The sequence below is a fragment of the Symphalangus syndactylus genome, chromosome 11 (assembly GCF_028878055.3).
Source record: "Symphalangus syndactylus isolate Jambi chromosome 11, NHGRI_mSymSyn1-v2.1_pri, whole genome shotgun sequence".
Lineage (NCBI taxonomy): Eukaryota > Metazoa > Chordata > Mammalia > Primates > Hylobatidae > Symphalangus > Symphalangus syndactylus.
The window spans coordinates 46,954,164-46,976,839 of NC_072433.2; the positions used below are offsets into that span (position 1 = coordinate 46,954,164).

The 22,676-nt window shown below is 38.3% G+C and overlaps 1 protein-coding gene across 6 annotated transcripts in view; it reads left to right on the forward strand.

The window, feature by feature from the left end:
- PHKB (phosphorylase kinase regulatory subunit beta) overlaps window positions 1-22,676 on the forward strand; it is a 239,098-nt gene that overhangs the window by 207,638 nt on the left and 8,784 nt on the right. For 5 of the 6 annotated variants that reach the window (XM_055233310.2, XM_055233313.1, XM_055233312.1 and 2 more), the window contains 4 exons: window positions 5-95; window positions 3,244-3,446; window positions 17,215-17,349; window positions 21,579-21,708. In XM_055233310.2, the coding sequence (XP_055089285.1) occupies window positions 5-95; window positions 3,244-3,446; window positions 17,215-17,349; window positions 21,579-21,708 (559 nt within the window). The remainder of the gene's footprint in view (window positions 1-4; window positions 96-3,243; window positions 3,447-17,214; window positions 17,350-21,578; window positions 21,709-22,676) is intronic. The other variant, XM_055233309.2, reaches the window with a different exon arrangement.

Sequence of the window (22,676 nt, forward strand, 5' to 3'; positions counted from 1 at the left end):
CCAGGTCGGTTGTACGCCGTGCAGCAAGTCTTTTAAGTAAAGTAGTGGACAGCCTGGCCCCATCCATTACTAATGTTTTAGTGCAGGGCAAACAGGTAAGTATTTGCTTTACAGACACTTATTTGGTCCCAGTTGCAAAGATTTCTGGCTAGGACCCTTAATTTTAAGTCTGGCAAGCCTCAATGTCATAGGCCTCTTACAATCAGATTTATAAAAGCTCAGGCATGTCTGTGAAAGTCTCCTTCCCCAAGCAAAATCTAGTCAGAAAGTTATTAAATGGGCCTTCCCCTTTTCCTGCTGCACCTTAGAGCTATAATCTTCAACTCCTATGTTGAGATCAATGCAGATGCTAATGTAGAAAATGGACCAATAACTACTGAAGTACTCCAGACAGGTTTCGGATAGGCAGAGCAGAGGTAGGTGAACAGCGAAGGGCACATCTTCCCTCTGCTCCACATGAGATCTCCCCCCTTAGAAGGCATGGTGTTCATGCCCAGCCAGGGTCTCTGCATGCCAGTGCTGCTCCCCAGATCCCCCGCCCCAGGCCATCTCTAACCCCAGCTCCTCCCCGTTCACCAGGGCCAACTCTGTCACCTCCTCCTCACGGAGTCATCTCCAGTTAGCAGTGGTCTCTCTCTCTGGATTCTCAAAATAGGTCTGTGACAATTCCCACAATCTGCCCTGGGTCCCAGTTCATCTGAATGTGTGTCTCTCACCTCATGGTAGGCTGTGAGCCCCCAGGGGTCAGAGTCTGGGTCTTGTCCAGTACACGTCCCAGTGTACCCAGCATGGGGCCTTGCTTGGGAAAAAGCACTTGGTGAATGTTGGTTGAATTGAGCCTGTGCATGTGGGGTGTGGCTGCTCATTTTCTGTTTTGTTTTCTATAAGCTCTAATTTACCTGGCTGAATCATCCTTTGATTAGAATGCAGACCTGTCCACTTACTCTCTGTCTCTTCTCTGGGAATATATGTGCTTTATTGTGTTTTCCTGAGAGTTAATCTGGGGATATAATAATCTTTAGTAATATGAAGTACTTTAACGCTCTTCAATGGAATCAACCCATTGGTCATAATTTCAGGGCTCTTAATTCATTAAGATTAAAATTATTCATCCTTACATTTAGCTTTTGAAATGTTAGAATAATAAGCTATTTATTGTTTCCTGTAATATTTAATAATTAAAAATAATTGTACTAATAAAAGATTCCTGCTGGGCATGGTGGCTCACACCTGTAATCCAAACACTTTGGGGGCCAAGGCGGGAGGATCACTTGAGGCCAGGAATTCGAGACCAGCCTGAGCACATAGCAAGACCCTATCTCTGCAAAAAAAAAAAAAAAAAAATAGCTGGGCCTAGTGGCACATGCCTTTGGTCTCAGCGTCTTGGGAAGCTGAGGTAGGAGGATTGCTTGAACCCAAGAGTTCGAGGCTGTAGTGAGCTGTGATCATACACTCCAGCCTGGGCAACAGAGCAATACTCTGTATTTAAAGAAATTAAAAAGAAAAAATACAAAAACTCCTAAGAAAAAGTTAAATCACTTCATATGTGTTATTTTCTCCAAATTATTGAGAGGTAGAATTTTTATCCCTGTTTGTTGGCAAAAACAGACCAAAATACAGGAAGTAACTTATCTAGTGCCTTTTCTCACCAGAATTCTCACCTCCAGCCAGTCTTGTATTTTTACCCTGAACCAAGCCACCTCTGAAAGAAAGTTAAACAGGCTTTGAGAAGATATTTTTCCTTGGATTTTAGATCCTTGTAGCATATCTGAAAAGAGTTAACTCTGCATATGAACATTCAGAAGCTTTTGGAGATCTTCACGGTCATCAGCACCTGATACTGGGAGAAAGGATGGGTTAGGGTTGGTCCTGTCCAATCTACACAATATCTAAAGGGGGCTACATCCTGAAAGCCTCAGAGCCTGCCCTAAGGTTGTGCCTGGACCATTGCTCATCACACTAGCGTGTCTCCCAGGGTAACAGTCACTTACAGAGCTGGGTAAGACTCGGAGGCCAGTAGCTCAGCTTCATTACCAGAGGCATGAAGTCCATTCTCTGACCGCATCTTACCTCTTTACAAAAAAGAAATGAGAATGGAGCATTCAGAAATTTTACTCATGCGTTTTTCAAATGCCGCCCTAAGCACTGAAGTAATATTGTTTCTACCAATCACATTCGGATCACCTCAAGCTCTGTGGAATGAAATCATGGCTTAGTCATCATTGCTTCCAGAGGCAATGATGTGCCTTCTGTTTGTTTTCTTCTTTACACACTGACATTTTAATAAAAGTATTCACACTCAGACTAACTGATTCGTGCCACTTGTGATATAATAAACCAGCAGTTCACAGTTTTCACTCCATTACAAAGTCGAGGCAATAGACTCCATGTTCTGCTCTCTTCCCTCATCTCTGTGGCCTTTAATATGCTATTCTTTTTTTTCTGCCTTTTATAATTGTAAACTGTACATGGAAAAGAAATGGAAAGGGGTACTCAGGGAGAAGGGCGGCCTGCAGAGTCCCCTGGGAGAAGAATGCCAGGTATAGAGGAGAGAGAGAGACCAGCTTATTCCCCTTGCCAGCTTAAGCAGCATTCTGCCCGGAGTTTTTCTGGCCATTTCACTCTGTGCTGTCTCCTGTCTCAGGCTGTGGGCAGCCTGTTCCTTCCCCTCCACAGGTGAGAGATCTGTCACCACATATTTTAACCCTCACCAGGCACCTTGCATTATGCCCAGAAAAATGAGGGCTACACAGGAACTGGGTGGCGTCACACCTGCCTTTGAAAGGTTATAGTGTTGTTGAGGCAAAAGGATCTGCCTGAGAAACTATAAAAGAATCAAAAAGTTTATCTCTCAAATACCAGATTGTGTAGTCTGCAGTAAAGTGAAACTCTTCAACCTGTTCTGGTTTCTCTGGGGAGTTTCTAGTACTAAAGTCATTCAGAATAATTTTAACTTAATAGTTATTTATATTCCTTCCCTGCTTTTATCCACTCACCTCCACTACCCTAACTGGAACCCTCACCTGCCCTTATATTTTAGACTAGACTGTGAACCATCATGAATTCCATTGGGAGTCACGCTTTGAAAGCCATTTTAATAAATACCAGGAACAGTTATTCTACCTAATTCCCTAGCTTATATAGAGTAATTTCAGCCTGCCAGTCATTCTGAGCCTTGAATTTTTAAAATTTTTATCTTTTAGTAGCTAGGAGAATTTTACAATAAAATTCTGCCACTCGTAGGTAACTCTGGGTGCCTTTGGGCATGAAGAAGAAGTTATCTCTAATCCTTTGTCTCCAAGAGTGATTCAAAACATCATCTATTATAAGTGTAACACCCATGATGAGAGGGAAGCGGTCATTCAGCAAGAACTGGTCATCCATATTGGCTGGATCATCTCCAATAACCCTGAGTTATTCAGTGGCATGCTGAAAATACGAATCGGGTGAGTGAAGTCCTTTGCATTTGCATAAAGAGAATTGTTCAAGTTGTCCTCTAACAGACCCAGCCTCTCCAAGTGAAGCAATGTTCCTGGTGTCTGGTGAGTGTTCAGCAAAGAGCACCTGTCCTCTAAGCCATGCAGGCAATATCTGGGGGTATGAAAAATAAATGCCACTAGCCTGAAAGAACCCTTAACGTTTATTTCACACCCGAGTTAGACATAGCGAAGTAACTCCTTTGTCTGGTAAAATCAAACCCTAGAAATTTCAACAGCTGTGTCGTGTAAAACACTAAGCACAGTCCTTGCAAAAATTCCTAGCAATAAAATGGATAGGCCTTAAGAGAAGAATGATTTTCAGTAAAACTGTCAGGAGGACACATTCAGATAAAAATTTGGTCCTTTTAAGAATATTCTATACCCATTTTCTACCAAAATCTACTTATTGATTTTTAATATTGTTCTTGGAGAAGAAATCAAAATAATCTTGAATATTCGTAATCAAGAATTTTATGAGGCAGCATGGTGTAGGAAAAATTAATAACCAGGCTCTGGAATTCAGCAGAACTGAATTCAAGTTCCAACTGCCATTGTCGTCTCAGTAACCTTGGATAAATGACTGAACCTCTCTAGCCTCACTTTAATACCAGTTTCTTTGTTTTATATGAAATGAAATGAGATATGTTTTAAAAGTCTATGACAAGCTAAGGAAGTATAAATGTTTCTTTTTTAAATACATTTTTTATTGTACAAGTATCATGTGAGTATGTCCTGATTGTAAAAGAGCCCAGTGATATCTGAGCTTATAGTGTAATCTAACATGTGGCCAACTTTGGAGGGTGTTTCTCAAGTGTTTGAAAAGAATATACATTCTCTGTTGGGTGCAAACATACATGTATGTGTATGAGTGTGAAATAAGTATATGTAGCTTGCTAACTGTAAAATTGGAATTTTAATATCTTTACTATCTGTATTTGATCATTGCTGATAAAACTCTTAATTTCTCATTATAATTGTGGTTGTATCAATTTCTCCTTGCATTTTTATTTTTATCAGTTTTGCTTTATGTAGTTGTTTTTTATTTTTTGAGTTGGAGTCTCATTCCTATCACACAGGCTAGAGTGCAGTGGTGCGATCTCAGCTCACTGCAACTGCCGCCTCCCGGGTTCAAGCAATCCTCCCACCTCAGCCTCCCAAGTGGCTGGGATTACAAGCATGCACCACCACATCCAGCTAATTTTTGTATTTTTAGTAGAGACAGGGCTTCACGATGTTGGCCAAGCTGGTCTTGAACTCTTTACCTTTAGTGATCTGCCTGCCTCAGCCTCCCAAAGTACTGGGATTACAGGTGTGAGCCACCTCACCTGGCTGCTTTATGTAGTTTAAAACTTTGGTTTTGTCCATGTCTCTTCATAACTTTTACCAATGTATCTTCATGTCATTGATTACTTTTCAACTTTTTTTTAAACTTCAAACATTTACAAAAATGCAGAGACTAGTATAATACAGACTTATGTGCCCATACTATCAGCCAGCCTCAACAATATTATCATCTGGTCCGTCTTACTTCACCCATACCCCCATCTACTACCCACCTGCCCCCACAGTACCCTGTCAGTTTTGAAAGGCAAATCCGTATCTTCTAATCTGTAAATACTTAAATTTATATCTAAAAAACATAAGAACTTTTTCAAAGCATAAACACGGTACTGTTACCATGCATAAAAAACAACTGAATTATGTTTGTCAAATATTATTGCCATACCTTTCTCTATCTGTCATTATTAGCTTGCTATATTGTCTTCCATCCTTTTTGCATTCAATGTTCTTTTATAATTTTATATGTATTATGTATGTTTTTATATTCAGCACTACACTGTATTTATTAATATACTCTGAGAACATCTTATAAGAAGCATGTAACATAAAATTTACCATCTTAACCATTTTTAAATATACAGTACAGTAGTATTAACTATATACATAATGTTATCTTTTAATAGAAATATATATTTCATATTTGTTTTCTTTCTTTTACATTTTGACCTATTTCTACATTTTATATTTTATATTTACCGTGCTTTCTTATAACTTTTTTCCTTTTCTGTTTATTGTTGGGTTGAGCTCCTTTTCATTCCACTAGTTTTACACATAAATGTGACGTACTTTTTTAAACATTATTACGCAATTTTCCTTCAAAATCACATGTGAAAAACGCATTGCCTATTTGGCAATATCTGCATATATCGTAATTCATCAGTTCTCATCCAAGGAGTTCACAGTATTCACACAAGTACCATAAAGATATATTTTGCAGCAGTCTTCATTTCAGCATTATCAGAAATAGTGAAACATTGCAAACAACTTGGATGTTCATTAGTAGGAAATAGTTTGAATAAATTGGTTTTTAGCCATCTAAAAAATGCTGTGCTATCTACAGTGAACAAGATAAAGTCCTATATACTGACATTTATGAATGTCCTAGATAAATTAAATGTAAAAAAAGATGTAGTGTATTGTTCCACTTTTTATAAAAGAATAATAATACCATACATATATCTGTGTAATGTATGTGTGCAAAAGTATCTGAAACATATATATCAAATTGGTGTCAGTTACTTTCTCTAGGAGATTTCTACTTTCTAAGTTACATTTTTCAGTATTATTTTAAAAATTACTTTAGCTTACTATTTTTAAGTGATTTGCCTGATTTCAGCTACAGTATATTTCAGTCAGATTTCCTTATCTTTGTCTCTTCTTTCTTTTGATTGAAAGTAAATTACCTGCATAGAACTTGACCTTCACTTTTATCCCTTAAAATAGTTTCTTTCAAAGATTCGGAGCTATTTTGAATCAGTTGTAAGAACTTTGAGTTATATCCTGATTTGTTCAGTCTGTTTGCCCTGATATTTTCAACTCCAACCTCTTGACTCCATATGAGGATAGAGAAATGGTTCTCTCTCTAAATGAAAAGAAATGTGATTCTCCATCTCTATACATGGTATAAAAGTACTCTATTATCACAGACTCAGGCATTGATCTGAGACAGACTGAGAAGTATAGGTTATAAGTCTTCCAAAGCACATTCTTTGAAATAAGTGTAATAAGTGTTCAGGAAGCCTTTTCAAGTGACAGCCATCCTTGTAGAGGTTTCAACAAAGCCTTAGAGTGAAGGTAAACAGTTTCCCAAGATTTTACACTGCTGTGTTTTTCAGTCTATAGTAGTTTTTCCTTTACTGCTTATTCAGCATTTTAAGCCAATTTAGGTCCTCTACAAGTCTCATGTAATTCCCTTTCTTAAATTCAACTCTAACCTGATGCTTCTTTCTATTCATGGGAATAGGTATTTATCCTAAAAATAGCATTCTTTCTGTTTTTATATCTGCTACTCTGTATGTTCAGTGCTTTCCATGAGAAATGACATGCCATTTAAAAATGTCAGGTGGCAGCATGTGACTTAGTATTTAACAGTCAACTGACTCATAAAGAAATTTGCTATGAAACCTTAATTATTCACCGTCCTGAAACTCATTCTGGAATTGTGGCGTTATATTCTCATTGCAAGTATTAATAGTGTCCCTGCCTGACCTACGATGTACATTTCACTCTTATGTGGGTCTCACCACATCAGTTCTAACCACTGGGGCAATTTCAGTTGGGGAGCAATCTGGTATTTTTTTTTATTAAGGAGTGATTTATTTAAGAAATTTCCTTCTGCTAAGGATAGGAACTAGATCTTGTATTACTTCCCGTCTGTCTTATAGTCTCTTTCATCAGAGATGCTCAATAAATATTGGATTGTTTAACATATGGTATATAAGCAGAGTCAGGTTTGCTTTGAGCTAGTAATGTGGAATTTAGGAAAAGCAAAAAGAAAGTATGTCGAAGTAAATGGCTCTTAATTTTGATAAACATACTTGGTTTTGTGCCACATGTTGTTGGAATTAAGTATAAAAGAAGATTTAATTAAATCATGTCCTTCAGGAAATGACCAAGTTAAACAGGGCCTTGTTTTTATGAAAGTCCATTCATATATACAGAAGATATCAGGATGTAGCACTTTTCTCCACGGAGTTATTAATGGAATGGTGTAGTTAATCATATCAGAGTATAGGACAGGTTGCCTTACAATCGTACATCTCTTAGCAGTGTTTCCAGTAATGATCTAAGAGGAGACAAGTTTAAATAACATGTGATCATTGCACTCAAAAGATCACTCTAGTAAACCATCCACCTTCTCTTCCTCCATCACTATAGCCACAAATATTATTTATTGAATATCCGTTATATGCTAAGCAATGAATAATAGAAGAATAAAAATTCTTCACATATATTATCCGATTTAATCCCTACAACAACTTTAAAGTAGGCACTAGAACCACCGTTTTACAGCAAAGAAATTGAGATTTGGAGAGTGTACATGGGCTGTCTTTGTCAGTAAGTGGAAGAACTGGGATTTACACCCAGGTCTGCCTGACTCCAGTGTTCTTATTCTTCAATCTTAAGTACTTTTTGCATGTTTTTGCTTCTGTATACTATTGCCATTACTCACAGAAACAGGCTTTAGTGTTTATTTCTAAAACTTTATGGCCTTTATGATCTCTCATACATGATTTCAATTTATGATCCATATTGTATTCAAGTTCATGTAGTAACTATGATGTGCCAGATGCCAGATTTTTTTTGTTTTGTTTTGTTTTTTTGTCTGCCAGGCCTCCAATCTAGGATCAGTACTGTTTAGCATTTTACAGTGTAAGGAACTTGAGTAGGTACAAGTTAACAGACCGAATAAATGAGATTTTGCACCTTTATTCATCACAAGACAGAGAAAATGGGATGGTTCTAAGTTGGCCGCTTGTATACTACAGTAGATATATTGTGTTGGTGCAAAAGTAATCGTGTTTTTTGCCATTGAAAGTAGTGGCTGAAACCACAATTGCTTTTGCGCTAACCTAATTTTAAGATGCCATGAAAAGTTCAGAAAAGTCTAGAGAAGACTTTTCACTTCCTTGTAATATTCTAGGATACCTCTGGCAAATACAGAGCCTCATTATGTTAACCACACAAAAAAAGCTTTCTGAAATATAAACCTGCCTGCCTGTTGCTGCATCAACATTGATTTAGGAGGCAAAGCATAAGAATAATTTGAAATTATATTTTGCCATACTTTCAAGGTCAGTATTTGCAGAGGAAATAATATTTTCCTGAAGACTAACCCTTCTTTGTAGGTCCAGGGCAGATGTCATTGTTCGAAGTTAACAGCTAGTCCAAAATGTGTGAGCTAGTGAATATGCACTGAGCCCTTGGTGCTGTGTACTGGAACCAGCAAAGATAGAGATGCTGGGATAAGGACAAATGGTAGACAGTTGCCGTGTAACTCCTCTATGGAAAATCTTCCACCTCCCCTAAGGCAAAACCACCCCTGCCACTGAATTCAGCTCTCTGGATAACACCAATTTGAGAGTTACAAGTGGAAAGCCTTGAATTTTATTCCCATTTCTGCCAGTAACTTAAGTGACTATCTCAGGCAAATGAGTTCCCCTTTCTTATGTTCAGAGGAAGAGATCTAATGTTTGCTGGGGGCCCATTTTCTAGGTGCTTGCCCTTTGGGTTATCTCAGATAATCCTCACAAAAACTCTGTAAGTTGACACACAAGCTGCTTGAAATTCTGCAAAATTAGATAACTTTCCCAAGGTCACGGGCCAAGAACCAGGATTTGGAACTAGTGTGAGTGATGCAGAGTTCATGCTCCCCCACCCCTCTTCCACCCCTGTTACCCTGGTCAGTAACAGCGGGGCTATGCCTGCTTTGGTGTCCTCGTTGGATGTGGTGATTCTGGGTAAAAAATGTGAAGATGTTTTGCAAGGGCAAAGCTTCAACATTATCACTGTGGTATTTGATAATTTGAGGTCTTCTCCCTATGACATTTGGAGAACAGCTCCATCTGGGGAGTGCTTTTTACACACCACAAATCTCAAGGTGCCGTAGGAGGAACCTCCCTCTTCTCCCAACACACACACACACACACACACACACACACACACACACACACACACACTCACTCTGTCTCTCTCTCTCTGTCTCCGTCTCACTCACTCTTGTCTTCTGGTCATAGGTTTGCAAAGGCCGTGTGCTCTCACAAGAGAAGTTCACCTTGGAGGAGGGGGCCCTTTCAGCCATGGTTGAGTCCCTTGTAGGCCCAGTGGAATGATCCCAAAGCATCTCATATGGAAACTCCATCTCAGAATCCCATTGGGATGATCTCTTGCCATCTAACATGGTATCACCTCTTCGTCACCTGGTAGACACTCACGACACCTGTGGCAAACACCCTAAAATCCCTTCAGACCTATGCCCACAGCATTCTTCCACCACAGTACTAAAGATTTGGGAATGCTGTTTCTCCCCCAGGGATATCAGACAACTTCAGATAACTGTCATCCTGTCTGTGGGGCTTGTAATAGTGCCCCTCTGAAGAGTAAAAAGATACTTTTGTGTCTTCTATGTTTTTATTAGACTTCATCCTCAATAAATTATACTAAGGCCTCAACCCCTTTAAGTGAATGGGCCCCTTGCATATTTGTCTATTAGCAGCAGCAAATACATACTCAGTATGTTTCTTTACAAAGTTTACCTTGAATTAGTCCCTGGAAGGTTTTTAGTTTGCTTAAAATTGGTGAGCAAATTATTCATTTATAGAGTCTTTGAATGTCAAATTTCCTATAAATTGTTAAACATGTAACTGCTTCTGAGTTAGTCCTTTGTGTATTGTAGTGGTTGTAGCACAATTTTAAAAGAAAGGGAGGGGATTTATAGAATGTATTCTTTTTTTACTGCCTTATGGTACAATAAGCACATCAGACTCAGTCTTACTTGGCTTTTTGCTATTGTTTCTCTCTTTTAAATGTTAATTATGATTAAAGAGGTTGATTGATTGGTCATGTTTTGATACCATATTCTTCTTGGATGCTAGCGTTCACTAGGCTGAATGGACATAAGAAATAAGAACATTTGCCTTAATCATGGTACATCTTAACCAGAATTCCCTTGCACTGAGTATACTTTTATCTCAGGTTTAACTACTCTCTCTTAGTGTTTTTTTAAATTTTATTTATTTACATTACCCATTACTTCAATTGCTTTTAAACCAATAGCACCATGTCTCTTTTCTCTTTTTTCCAAGGTTAATCTTACCAATGCAATTTCTTCAACTTTACTGCTATCAGGCACTCCAGTGAACAAAATTAACCTGCTCACAGGAATGGTATTCTGTTCTGATAATGATTTGATTTGCTGTCTCATTATTGATTTGTGCTCCAGCTTTCCTGTTGAAATAGATCAAGTTCCTGCCAGGCCCATTACTGTAAAGACCTCCAATCAACTGCTTTCTGCTGCAGGTCTGTCAGTCAGGCTTTACTTAGAGATAACCCCAGAGGATATATGTTATCAAGCCTTTTTCATCTCTGCTTTTCATACTGCCAGGGCATCCTCTGTAAGCAATTATGATCCAGACGTACCTTGTCCTCTGATGTCCGAAAATGTATCTGTGGATCACACATTCGAAGCTTAGAGAGAGCTATTGTTGTCATAGATAGCAGACTATAACGTTGCTTATGCACTAAAGGAAAGAGAAAATAATTACAGCACCAAGTTCATTAGCACGATTCTGATACTCATTCCGAGGTCTTTGCTTTTGACATTTGATATGAGGTAAGGAGGTGAGATGATGAAACTCCCCAACCTCTATTCTGTTGTGATTGGATCAGTGATAGAGTGAATCCACATCCTTCAGTCACCAAACAGATAGCTCAATTTGCCTCATCAAATTGTACTCCTCTCCATATTAATATGAATTAAGCAAAAGAAGTCCCTTCTTGCAACTTTCCCATCTTCTATCATTTGGTGTGTCAGCTCTGGCTTCCATAACAAAATGCCATAGATGGAATGGCTTAAACACAGAAATTTATTTTCTCACAATCTGCAGGCTGGAAAGGCCAAGGTCAGGGTCCCTGCCAATTTGGTTTCTGGTGAGGGCTGTCCTCCTGGCTTGCAGATGGCTGCCTTCTGTGTCCTGTGTCCTCTGATGGAGAGAGAGAGCTCTCTGGTATATCTTCTCATAAGGGTACTAATCCCAGCGTAAGGGCCCCTACCTCATGACCTCATCTAAACCTAATTACCTCCCAAAGACCCCATCTCCAGATACCATCACAGTGGAGTTAGGGCTTCAACATATGAATTTGGAGGGGGAGAAAGAATTCAGTCCATAACATATGGCTTAGTTAAATGTTTGCACAAAATCATCTAATCATTTGTTTAACAGCAAACTTAGCAGATCCTTGTATTATCTTGAAATCTTAAAATGATTATTTAAAAAAATTTTTTTTTTCCAAGGATCAGTTCTATTCTGTATGGCTTTTTTTTTTTTTTTCCAGAAAATTTCAGCTGGTCAGGTGCAGTGGCTCATACCTGTAATCCCAGCACTTTGAGGGGCCAAGGTGGATGAATCACTTGAGCCCAGGAGTTTGAGACCAGTTAGGCAACATGGCAAAACCCCTTCTCTACAAAAAAATTAAAAATTAGCTGGGTGTAGTGGTGCCTGCCTGTAGTCCCAGCTACTCGGGAGGCTGAGGTGGGAGGATTGCTTGAGCCTAGGAGGTGGACATTGCAGTAAGCCAAGATCACACAGCTGCACTCCACCCTGGGCGACAAGTAAGACCATGTCTCAAAAAAGAAAAAAGAAAATTTCAAGTGTTCTGGTTTACCACTGCTGTCAGATTTCCATGTACTTTATTTCATATTGTACTCCTTAATTAGGGCATATCGGAAAGAAACATGCCAATACACACACCGTATCCTTACTAACCTCCAAACAAGTGATTTTAGGCCGGGCGCGGTGGCTTACGCCTGTAATCCCAGCACTCTGGGAGGCCAAGGTAGGCGGATCACGAGGTCAGGAGATCGAGCCCATCCTCGCTAACACAGTGAAACCCCGTCTCTACTAAAAAATACAAAAAATTAGCTGGGCGTAGTGGCGGGCGCCTGTAGTCCCAGTTACTCGGGAAGCTGAGGCAGGAGAATGGCATGAGCCCGGGAGGCAGAGCTTGCAGTGAGCTGAGATAGCACCACTACACTCTGGCGCTCCAGCCTGGGCGACAGAGCGAGACTCCGTCTCAAAAAAAAAAAGAGTGGTTTTGAAAGGATAAGCTTATTCCCAGAACTGTCTGAAGAATACTAACATTCCCTTTTGTGCTTTTCCAGCAGTCCCAAAGAATTCATTGTCCTCAAGTCAAACCTGGATATATATGAAGGTTGATTTGATCAGTTGTGTGTATCTACCACTTTCTCACTTGCTTATTGGCGAGTAGAGCATCTCTGGCTCTTACACAGACTGAATGTATAAAGCTCTGGGCCATCCATAACCTTCATTATTTTGACCTTCTACATTTTCTTTCTTTTGCCCTTCCTTCCTTCCTTCCTTCCTTCCTTCCTTCCTTCCTTCCTTCCTTCCTTCCTTCCTTCCTTCCTTCCATCCATCTTTTCCTTTCCCTATTTTGTATTTAAATGCTTTTGTACTGGCCAGGCACAGTGGCCTACACCTGTAATCCCAGCACTTTGGAAGGCCGAGGTGGGTGGATCACGAGGTTAGGAGTTCAAGACCAGCCTGTCCAACATGGTGAAACCTCGTCTCTACTAAAAATACAAAAATTAGTCGGGCGTGGTGGCACACATCTGTAATCCCAGCTACTCAGGAGACTTAGGCAGGAGAATCACTTTAACCTGGGAGCCGGAGGTTGCGGTGACCCAAGATCATGCCATTGCATTCCAGCCTGGGTGACAGGGTGAGACTCCTTCTCAAAAAAAAAAAAAAAAATGCTTTTGTACTAAAATAATCAAATCAGATTTTATGGCCTTGTCATTGGGAATGAGGGATAATTAGCCTGATTTTCCTATGTCCTCCTTTATTAGTAGTCCTACAAATGGATAAAATGTCTTTGATATTCTTAACTGTGTTACTCCTTGGTAATTTACTTTCTGCAGATTTCTGACAGCTATTAATAGTTTTATAGTTTATGTCTAAGGCTGTTTTGCTGTTTTTATTTGAAGAATTCCAAGGTATAAAAAGATTAGTTTGACCAACAATTTTAATGAATAAATGTGTTTTTTTCCTTTTTCTTTTTTTTTTTTTTTTTGAGATGGAGTCTCACTCTGTTGCCCAGGCTGGAGTGCAGTGGCGTGATCTCGGTTTACTGCAAGCCCTGCCTCCTGGGTTCACACCATTCTCCTGCCTCAGCCTCCCGAGTAGCTGGGACTACAGGCGCCTGCCACCACACCCAGCTGATTTTTTGTATTTTTAGTGGAGACAGGGTTTCACCGTGTTAGCCAGGATGGTCTCAATCTCCTGACCTCGTGATCTGCCCGCCTCGGCCTCCCGGAGTGCTGGGATTACAGGCATGAGCCACTGTACCCTGCCAATAAATGTATTTTAATAATATGACAGATTGTATTTATTTATGCTTGAATGAGTGAAAAACCTTCTTTCTTTGATGATTTTTGAAAACAATGTTGTCAATAATTTGCTCAGAAAACTGCTGAGATTTTGTAAATAGAAGTCTAAGGGAAAACATTAAGGTCTCCAGCTATCTTTGTGTGTGATACTAAGGATTTTAAAAGATAAATATGATAAACTATGTTTAGTTTTAATAACTCAAGTTAGTGGCAGACTTTAAAAAGTAAGCCTTTTAAAAATAAAAATGTTATTTATTTTAGAAGATACCTCCTGAAGTTAATTGACTGTGACACTTGCTTAAATAACTCCAAGATTTGAATTAAAAATTTGCATTACCTTCCTCTAAACTGAGTTTAAGAAGTCACATAACAATAACTTACTAACATTTTTATGACTCTTTAACATTTCAGAGCCTGTTTATAGACATTATTTGTTCCTCAAAATAATTTCATAAAGTTCAATTAGTAATAGTAGTATTCCCATTTGAAAAATAACCTGCCAATGGGGCACAGTTGGTAAGTGACAGAATTAGTATTTAAGTCTGTCTTTGCTTTTCATTATGAAGAATTTTAAGTGTATAATGAATTATTTGGTACATTCCCATATACTCATTATTTAGTGGGTATAAGCAGTGCTTAGCTATTTGTATTTGCTATATTTGCTTTATCTTTTATTTTGCTATAGTATATTATAAAGCAAATGCCAGACATTTAACTTTTACCTGTGAGTATTTTAGTGAGTATATATCTCTAAAAAAGGACATTATCTCAATGCTCCCAATACCATTACCATACCCACCAAAATTAGCAGTAATTTTTTTTAATATCACAAGATACTCAATTCTTACTTAAATTTCTCCGGGTTATCCCCGAAATGACTTTTTACAGTTGGTCTGTTTTTGAATCATGACATAAAGCAAGACTCATGGTGTTAGTGGTTATGTCTCTTAAATCACTTCATCTACAACAGGAACTCCCACTTTCCTTTTCATTCCATTGACTTATTGAGGAGACCAACAGGCAGGTCTTTCGATTTTTAATTCAGTATTCCTTCTGTTATTCTAAACTGCCTCAAATGTAAGTTTTAAATCTAAAGAAATGAATAAAATAAATAAAATAAATAGAAGACAATTCTATGCCTAGCCTATAAAATAAAAATATAACTTTTTATTTTAAAGAAGAGGCCCACTGAGTAGTTTATTGTAACTAAAATGTTGCTGTAATAGCTAATTTCATAAGCAGCTTTAACATCAAAGCATCGAAAAGAACTATGTTCTTGTTACTTTTATGCTTGTGTAACATTTTTGCTAAATACAGTCAATAAGAATGAGGATGATGTAAAGAAAGCCTAGTCTTTGCCAGAACACAGGTGTAGTCTAGTTTTTCTTTTCGACTGACAAGAGAAATAGAAATGGTAAATCTTAATTCTGTTACATGTTCTGTTGTTGTATATAACAGGAAGCTTTCAGGCATTTGTTGTTTGTAAATACTTCATCTTTATTGCTCTTACCAATGAGCAGCTATTAAATATTCATTACATAGTATCAACAATAATAGTATTGATTTCTAGAAATTAGTGTGTTTCATCCTTGTGTATCTCTCATGCCCTTATAATCCATCTCAAGTGTTACCCTAGACTAAACTCCCGACTTCCAGAAATGGCAACAACAAACAATAGGGGAGAAGGTAGGAAGAGCTGAGAGTTGTCTGAGCTCAGGGCAGTGGAGGTTAGAACTGTCATAGAACTTGATACATGTTACCCTGTGGCTTATGGCCTGGCCCATCAGGCCTAGTTGACACCCTCTCTGGCTCAACCGGTAAGGCTTAGCGTTTTTTCTTTTTTTTTTTTTTTTTTTGAGTCGGAGTCTCGCTCTGTCGCCCAGGCTGGAGTGCAGTGGCGCAGTCTCGGCTCACTGCAAGCTCCGCCTCCCAGGTTCACGCCATTCTCCTGCCTCAGCCTCTCCGAGTAGCTGGCACTACAGGCGCCTGCCACCACGCCCGGCTAATTTTTTGTATTTTTAGTAGAGACGGGGTTTCACTGTGGTCTCGATCTCCTGACCTCGTGATCCACCCGCCTCGGCCTCCCAAAGTACTGGGATTACAAGCGTGAGCCACCGCGCCCGGCGCATTTTTTCTTACTATTCGCTACATTGAGAGACATTAGTCATCCCATAAGGATGCATCACTGTTGTTTTGCAAACCAGCATTGGCAGAAAGAAGGACTTTAATCTTTTGAATACATCTACCCTAACATTTTCATCTCTGTACCTGCAATTTCCTTGTAGGTTGCCTTTCAAGGAAGTGTATCAAGAGAAAGAGAAGGCATGGGAGAGAAAGGCAGCATGGGTGAATAAAGATGCATTCTTTCCAGATGCTCAGTTGCACTGCCTCTCTTTGTGCAGTGTTCACTGAAGGATTTAAGGATGAAGCATAGGAATCTGCTGTGTAAACTAATTCGCTGGCTTTTCCTAATGGTGTGTAAATTTCTCATTCCCTAAGGCACAGTATTATTTCCAGAGTTTTCTTCGGTTTTCATAACTAGTTTATCTGAGTTCTGTCCTCAGAATATAGTAAATGAAAGAAATGAGATGAATCTACAAAAATACTTTTTAAAACCTCCTCAAAAAATTATTTACACATAAAATAATTAAATATTTTGGCTCTTCTGCAACCTATTGGTTAAAGTACATCTTTAATGTACAACTATAACTAAGTTATAACTAATTGTGTCCTTGTATTTCAAAGACAGGTACTTGACTGGCTCCTCTCACCCCAAAGGAATGACTACAAAGTAAAGGAAATTGGTTTAAAACAAAAAGCTTGAGATTTCAGAGAAAGGAACATTTACATAATAGCATATCTCAGCCTATTTCTTGAAATGCATTGTTTCTCTCTAGCTCTCTTTCCTTTTTTTTTTTTTTTTTTTGGCATGTATCTAGTGTTAAGAAAATACAGAGTGGCAGCTGTTTATGTACAGAATAATACCACAATGGATGGGTAAAATCTCACTTGCTAAGAACCTAAGTACTTACTATTTTAATGTTGTACAACCTCACCACCTGTGCAAGGGCAGGCCTCATTTATAAGAGTCTGATCATGTCACATAATCTTGATGGAAGTAATTGTATCAACGGTTCAGGAAATTCAAATGGCCTCTTCTTCATTCTCCTTTGAATGGGTCAGTGCTATTAAGGGTATTACTGAGAGAAGCAGAAGGTGATTTTATTTCAAGAGTTATTGATTCATGCTTCCCCTGTTTTGTTTCAGGTGGATCATCCATGCCATGGAGTATGAACTTCAGATCCGTGGTGGAGACAAGCCAGCTTTGGACTTGTATCAGCTATCACCTAGTGAAGTTAAACAGCTTCTGCTGGATATTCTGCAGCCTCAACAGAATGGAAGGTAATGAGAGCCCCTTGTTACCTACATGATACTCTGGATTTACAATAACATCATAATTTTTAGCTTGATATATCTATGAAATTGATAAGATACTAATAAGAAATAAAATGCAACAGAGTATCAGAGGCCACCCCACTGGATGGAAAATGTAAGCAGAAGGACCAGTCAAAATGTCTGTCTTCAATTATTATTTTGCATTGATTTGAATTTTATACTTTTTTTCTAGTATAGTTTTAAGCATTTCTTCATTTTTATTATTCTGTGCAAAATGTAACACCTCATACCACTTTCTGAAGTCAGTTTCCTTTCTGAACCTTTGTGACACTTACCATCTCCTCCCAGCATTTTGGCAGATAGGATTGGGTTTGGTAACATTATTTAAATATGTTGCCTGTGACTTTGTCTCCCTAAATAGACTTCAATGCTAAACCCTTTCCTAGACTTGCGCTAAGTTTACACTAAGAACAAAACAAATACTTGTGGATTGTGTTGACTTGAAGAACTTTTTTATTACAGAAATAGCTTTAATGTAAGTATTTGGGAAAGTATTTATTGAGTACGTTTGTGCCTGGCATTTACCAAAGTGGTATAGTTATATGCCTAGAAAAATCTGCCTAGGCCTTTTACAAAAGCTGTCTTCCACAAAAGTAGATTTGGATAAATGGAAAGGCATCCTTGTTCTTAAATAGGAGCATTCATGTTATAAAGATGTCAGTTGTAAATATAATTCAATTCCAATAACATTTCAACAAGCTGTTTTTATGAGGTTAAGACAAGTTAATACAAAACTTCATATGGAAAAACAAACATATAAGAATAATCAGAAAAACATAAAAGAAGGACTTGCCCTGCTAGACATTAAAACATACTATAAAGCCTCTGTAATTAAAACAGTGTGGTATTTGTGCACAACAGACAAATAGAAGAGTTGAACAGAATAGAAAGTCCAGAAATAGACCCCCAAGTATATATGGAAATTTAATGTGTGACAAAGGCCAAGGATGGACTTTTTAAATAGTGATGAGACAACTGGATAGCCATTTGCAAAAAGATATAATCACACCTGTAGTTTATACCACACATAAGAATACACTCCAAATAAATTAGAAATCTAAATGTAAAAATGAAATAATACAAAACAAGAAGACATGGTTAAATTCCTTTTTACCCTTAGTATGGGAAAGACCTAATAATGGCTCAACCCAAGGACAACAAAAGAAAAAGTTAATAAGACTATATGAAAATTAAAAACAACACTTTGTATGGCAAAAAGTAGACAACCAATGTCAAAAGATAACTGAGAAACTGGAACAAAACATATGCCACAAAGAGCTTATAACCAAGAATTCTTAAAAATTGAGGGACAGGCAACCAAAATCCCAAAGGAAAATGGGAAGAAACATTCTTACATACCCATGAGTCTATGCTAATATAAATAGACAAATGGGAGTGAAGAGACCTTTCTTATAATAGAATTCCAATTATAAGTGTAGATAGGATGACAAAAATAGACAAATATAATAGTTATCATTGTTGCCGGCAAAAACCATCATTGCATGGAAGTATGATGAAAAATGGAGAGTTTCATCATTCCAACGTGTTTCCACTCAAGATGCTTAAATTGTAGAGGAGAAAATAGTGATTTTACAGTGGAGAAACCCAGCTGACTCTACCTTAACCAAAAGATTAAGGTGAACATCGCCAGTAATAAGACACATCAACATCATATATCCCCTGATATGATGCATTGAAAAGGGCATGATGGGCCGGGCGTGGTGGCTCAAGCTTGTGATCCTAGCACTTTGGGAGGCTGGGGCAGGAGGGTCCTTTGAGCCCACGAGTTTGAGACTAGCCTGGGCAACATTCCGAGACCCCATCTCTATAAAAATAAGTAAATAAATAAGAAAAGTGCACAACATCACTTCTAGATACTCTTGCCAAAAATGCATAATCTCAGTCTATTCATCAGGAAACATCAGACCAACCCAAATTGAGGTACATCTTACAAAATAACTGACATTTCTAAAGTGTCAAAGTTATGAAAGATAAAGGACAACCAAGAAACTGCTAGAGGAGCCTCAGGAGACATGGAAACTAAACACCAATTCTGGAATGGATTCTGGATCAAAACCAGAATATTCGTGGTAAAATTGACAAAATTTGAATTAGATCCATAGATTAATTAATAGTATTGTATCATTGTTTACTCCCTGGTTTTATACTATGGTTATGTAAGGTAACAAGAGTAGAGGAAGGCCAGGCATGATGGCTCACGCCTGTGATCCCAACAATTTGGGAGGCTGAAGCAGGCAGATTGTTTGAGCCCAGGAGTTTGAGACCAGGCTGGGCAACATGGCAAGACCCCATCTCTACAAAAAACACAAAAATTAGCTGGGTGTGGTGGCACATGCCTGTAGTTCCAGCTACTCAGGAGGCTGACGTGGGAGGATCACCTGAACCCAGTAAGTTGAGGCTGCAGAGAGTCGAGATCGCACCACTGCACTCCAGCCTCAGTGATAAGAGTGAGACCCTGTCTCAAAAAAAAAAAAGAAAAGGAAAAGGGAAGTTAAGTAAAGAGTATACAGGAACTTTATGGTTTATATTCATGATTTTTCTGTAAGTCTGAAATTTTTCAAAATGAAAAGACAAAAAATAAAAAAAGGATCTTTCAAAATAATTTTCTACCTCCATTGTGAGTATTCTCACGTTTCTACTTTTTCTGTTGTCCTACCAAGTATCTCCATTTTAAAGTATTAATCATAACTTCATATGACTCCAAAAACATGTTTTTTAATTGCCAAACAAAGGGAATGAGGGGAAAATAAAATGCAGGCAGTGGGGTATCCAGTTATCTAAAGTAAAACATCACCAAGGAACCCTTAGACCTTTGAGCTTTGTCACTCTGGTGAAACACTAAACCCAGCAATGCAAGCCTGTGCCTATTAAAAGAAATTTTATGTATCCAAAAATAGATGCCCCTCTTACCTATGTAGTGATAAATTTTCATTGGCCCTCTTTCTCCAGAGCAAAAATGGCTTTTTCTGTTTACTGTATCCTGCATAGCTATTTTCATACCTAGAAATAGTGTTGGTCATGACCTATTTCCCTTGTAATCGAGTATAGATTTCACTCTGCTGTCTTTTAAAATACTAGGTGTAAAAAACGTGTATCTGGGCTGTGTGCCGTGGTTCATGCCTATAATCCCAGCACTTTGGGAGGCCAAGGCAGGAGGATTACTTGAGGCCAGGAGCTCAAGACCAGCCTGGACAACATAGCCAGACCCCATCTCAACAAAAAATTTAAAACTTAACCAGACATGGTAGTGCATGCCTGTAATCTTAGCCACTGGAAAGGCTGAGGTGGGAGGATCGCTTGAGCCCAGGAGTTAGAGGTTGCAGTGAGCTATGATCGAGCCATTGCACTCCAGCCTGGGTGACACAGCAATACCTTGTCAAATAAATAAATAAGTAAATAAATAAATAAATAAATAAATAAATAAATGTATCTGTCCTTTCTTCAGCTTTTGCAAGAATACTTTTTAGCAGTTTGTGAATGATGTATTATATCTTTAAGATTTAATACTTAAATGCTTAATCCATGAAAATAAAAGATCTAAAATTTTGGTGTACCACTACATTCTGTTATTATAATGTAAGATTTTATATCTTTTTTCAGCAAGAGAACTTTAGCTATGTTTAAATAGCAAACTTCTATAAGGTTTAAAATAAGGTAATTTTATTCTATATAAAATGCTTTTTTGAACATCACTTATTCATTCACTTTTTAAGTGTTTACTAAGCACCTTGCTGGGAGAGGTGTATAGGAGTGATCAAATTATATGATTTCCATGCCTTCATGGAGCTTACATTTTATTATATGTGAAAACAACATAAAGTTGTTATGAAATTCACAGCTACTGCATTTTTAAGGGGAGCTGCTTTGTATACTGAAAATCATTTGACCGTGTAGTAAGCAATTCATAGCTTACTTACAGAATAACATTTTGTCCGTTAAATTTTTTAGAATCTTGGAGACTTCCTCCTGTCCTGCCAGCCCTGTTTTCATTATGAAATATTTACTAGCCTCTGTAACACACGGAGATATGCATCATTGATGGGCTTTGTCTTTTATTGCTTACCGTATCGGAACAATTAGTTCATATTGAAAGCCCTGCTGTCTACCAGAACAAGCTTGTTCTTCAACTCTGAGACATTTGCCTTTTGTTACAGATGTTGGCTGAACAGGCGTCAGATCGATGGGTCTTTGAATAGAACTCCCACCGGGTTCTATGACCGAGTGTGGCAGATTCTGGAGCGCACGCCCAATGGGATCATTGTTGCTGGGAAGCATTTGCCTCAGGTAAAGCCCCACCATGTTCACGTAAAGAAAGGAGACTTCGCAAAGGGTAGTGAATCCTTTCCTCTTGCACTGCAAATAACTTTTCTCCTTTTCAGTGTTCTAAGGGTATTTTCAAAGAAGGAATGAAATACTAGAAAATAAGACGTCTAATCAATTGGATTGAAAATTTTTTCCCCCAATCTGAGTTACTTTTATTTTTCAAATTTAGTGTCCCTGTAGGCAGAAAAGGCTCACTTTACCAAATGGATATATTGCTGAAAGTCGTATTTAATAAAAAAAAATTGTTGGTATTGTCATATTTTAGATATTTTGAGGATATTCCCTTTTTAAAAACCACGTAGCCAAACCTCTTGCTGCGCAAGCTGTCCTTCCTTTGTTTACTTATCAGCTTAGGGTTTCCTATATTGGCTTTACTTTAAGCGTGGGTACCCCTTCACTACCCCAAGTGGTGGTGGGTCAGTGTTGGGGGGCCTCACAAACAGTAAAGCATGCATTGGAAAGACAGAACCAGAGCAGACCTAAGAAACAACGGAGCCTAGTAGTGCTGTGGATGAGGAAATCACCACTTAGGAATTGTGTTGAATGTGAAAAATGCAGTAACTTTTTAGGTCATTGGACAGACAATCACTTACTTCACTCCAGGTGTACCTTACCTGTGGTCCAAGTGAGTTAGTGCCCTCTCCTTCTGATGGTTTCCCATGTGGTATACACTGGCCTGCTTCTTTGATGTGATTATTTAATCCTGGCATCTAAGTCATTCTACTTATACACAAAAGAGAAGGATTAGCTTTTTGGAAATAGAGTACTGTAATTGTTTTTAGTGTTGAAATCTCAACCAAATAAATTTTGATGTAGCTCTTTATACAAATAAAGTATTCTCAAAGGTACAGACCCACACTCATTTTGCTTGTATCTACCTAAGAGTGTCTCTGTAAGGAACCATAGGAAATTGGTAGTATTCTTTTCTT